We start from the raw sequence: 1,081 nt of genomic DNA, 5'->3' as shown, positions 1-1,081 counted from the left end.
CGCCGCGGCTCACAGGATAAGAAACATCGTCATCTTGTTGCATGCAATGAATTTTATTCTTTAAAGATAAAGCTCCCTAAGCTAAAAAGTCCAACACCATCCCCTTTTCCTTGCCCTTCTAAACGGTATCCGCTTGTTCTCTGTCCCAACTCAAAGTTCGACGTTCCAGTTCAATGTTGGCGTTGCCTCCTCAGCAGGTGTCCGGGGCTGGCCAGGACGGCTCACATCTGCATCATCACACGGACCTCCTTCTCGTAGATGTCAGGGATCACACCCACGGGGGAGTTGACCATGTGGACGGTGTTCTTGCTGAACAGCTTGAACTCGTAGTGGATGAGCTGTTCCCAGAAGCCGTTGTTGGGCCGGATGATGGGGCGGCACGACTTGGTCCACGCGTGGGCGTCCAGCAGAGACATGGCGTGGTACTTCATGAGGTAGGCCAGGCAGAGGGCGGCCGAGCGGCTCACCCCCGCGGCACAGTGCAGCAGCGTGCGGCCCTGCTGCATCTCGACGCTGTGGATGTGGTCAGCGATCGGGTCAAAGAAGTCGCAGAGGCGCGAGCTCGGGACGTCAGCCACCGGCACCTGGACGTACTGGATGTCCTTGTAGAAGGTGTTGACCACTTCCACCGAGACATTGATGACCGTGGTGATGTGGTTGCTGGACAGCATGCCCTGGTTGTTGGCCGACACGCCGTTGCTGATGTACAGGCTGCTGGTTATTTGGGAGAGGCCATGGACGGTGGGCTGGCGTGCAGCCGGAGCCGGGAGGGGACACGGAGAGGTCATCACGGTGGTGGGCGGTGATCTCTCTCCGAGAAAGTTCGGAGCCCCGAACTCGGGCGAGTTCACGTAGCAGCAACCTGTGAATGTCTCAGGCGACGGTCTGGGGGTACAGAAAACCAAGTCAACGGTCACCACCCCGTCCCCGCCCCGGGGACGTCACAATCCTACTGCCCGCCCCGCCCCTCCCGGTTTCCATGGCGATGGCAACTTGGCCACCCAGCCCGGTCTTCAGAGAAACCCCAGATCTCTTTTTATCTCTGTCCGTAGCCCTTCATTTTCCAAAGCCCCAATTCTCA

At 58.5% G+C, this 1,081-nt stretch overlaps 1 protein-coding gene across 1 annotated transcript; it reads right to left on the bottom strand.

Annotated features, from left to right (window-relative positions):
- Positions 1–221: 221 nt before the first annotated feature.
- On the bottom strand, positions 222–788 carry DUSP21 (dual specificity phosphatase 21). The gene has a single exon (XM_047075744.1). The coding sequence runs from the start codon at positions 786–788 to the stop codon at positions 222–224; it is 567 nt and encodes a 188-aa protein (XP_046931700.1).
- Positions 789–1,081: the final 293 nt, after the last annotated feature.

The sequence above is a fragment of the Lynx rufus genome, unplaced genomic scaffold (assembly GCF_022079265.1).
Source record: "Lynx rufus isolate CCGP_SWC_20201006 ecotype Redwood Valley unplaced genomic scaffold, mLynRuf1.p SCAF_14, whole genome shotgun sequence".
Classification (NCBI taxonomy): Eukaryota; Metazoa; Chordata; class Mammalia; order Carnivora; family Felidae; genus Lynx; species Lynx rufus.
This window is presented reverse-complemented; position numbering and strand designations above follow the sequence as displayed.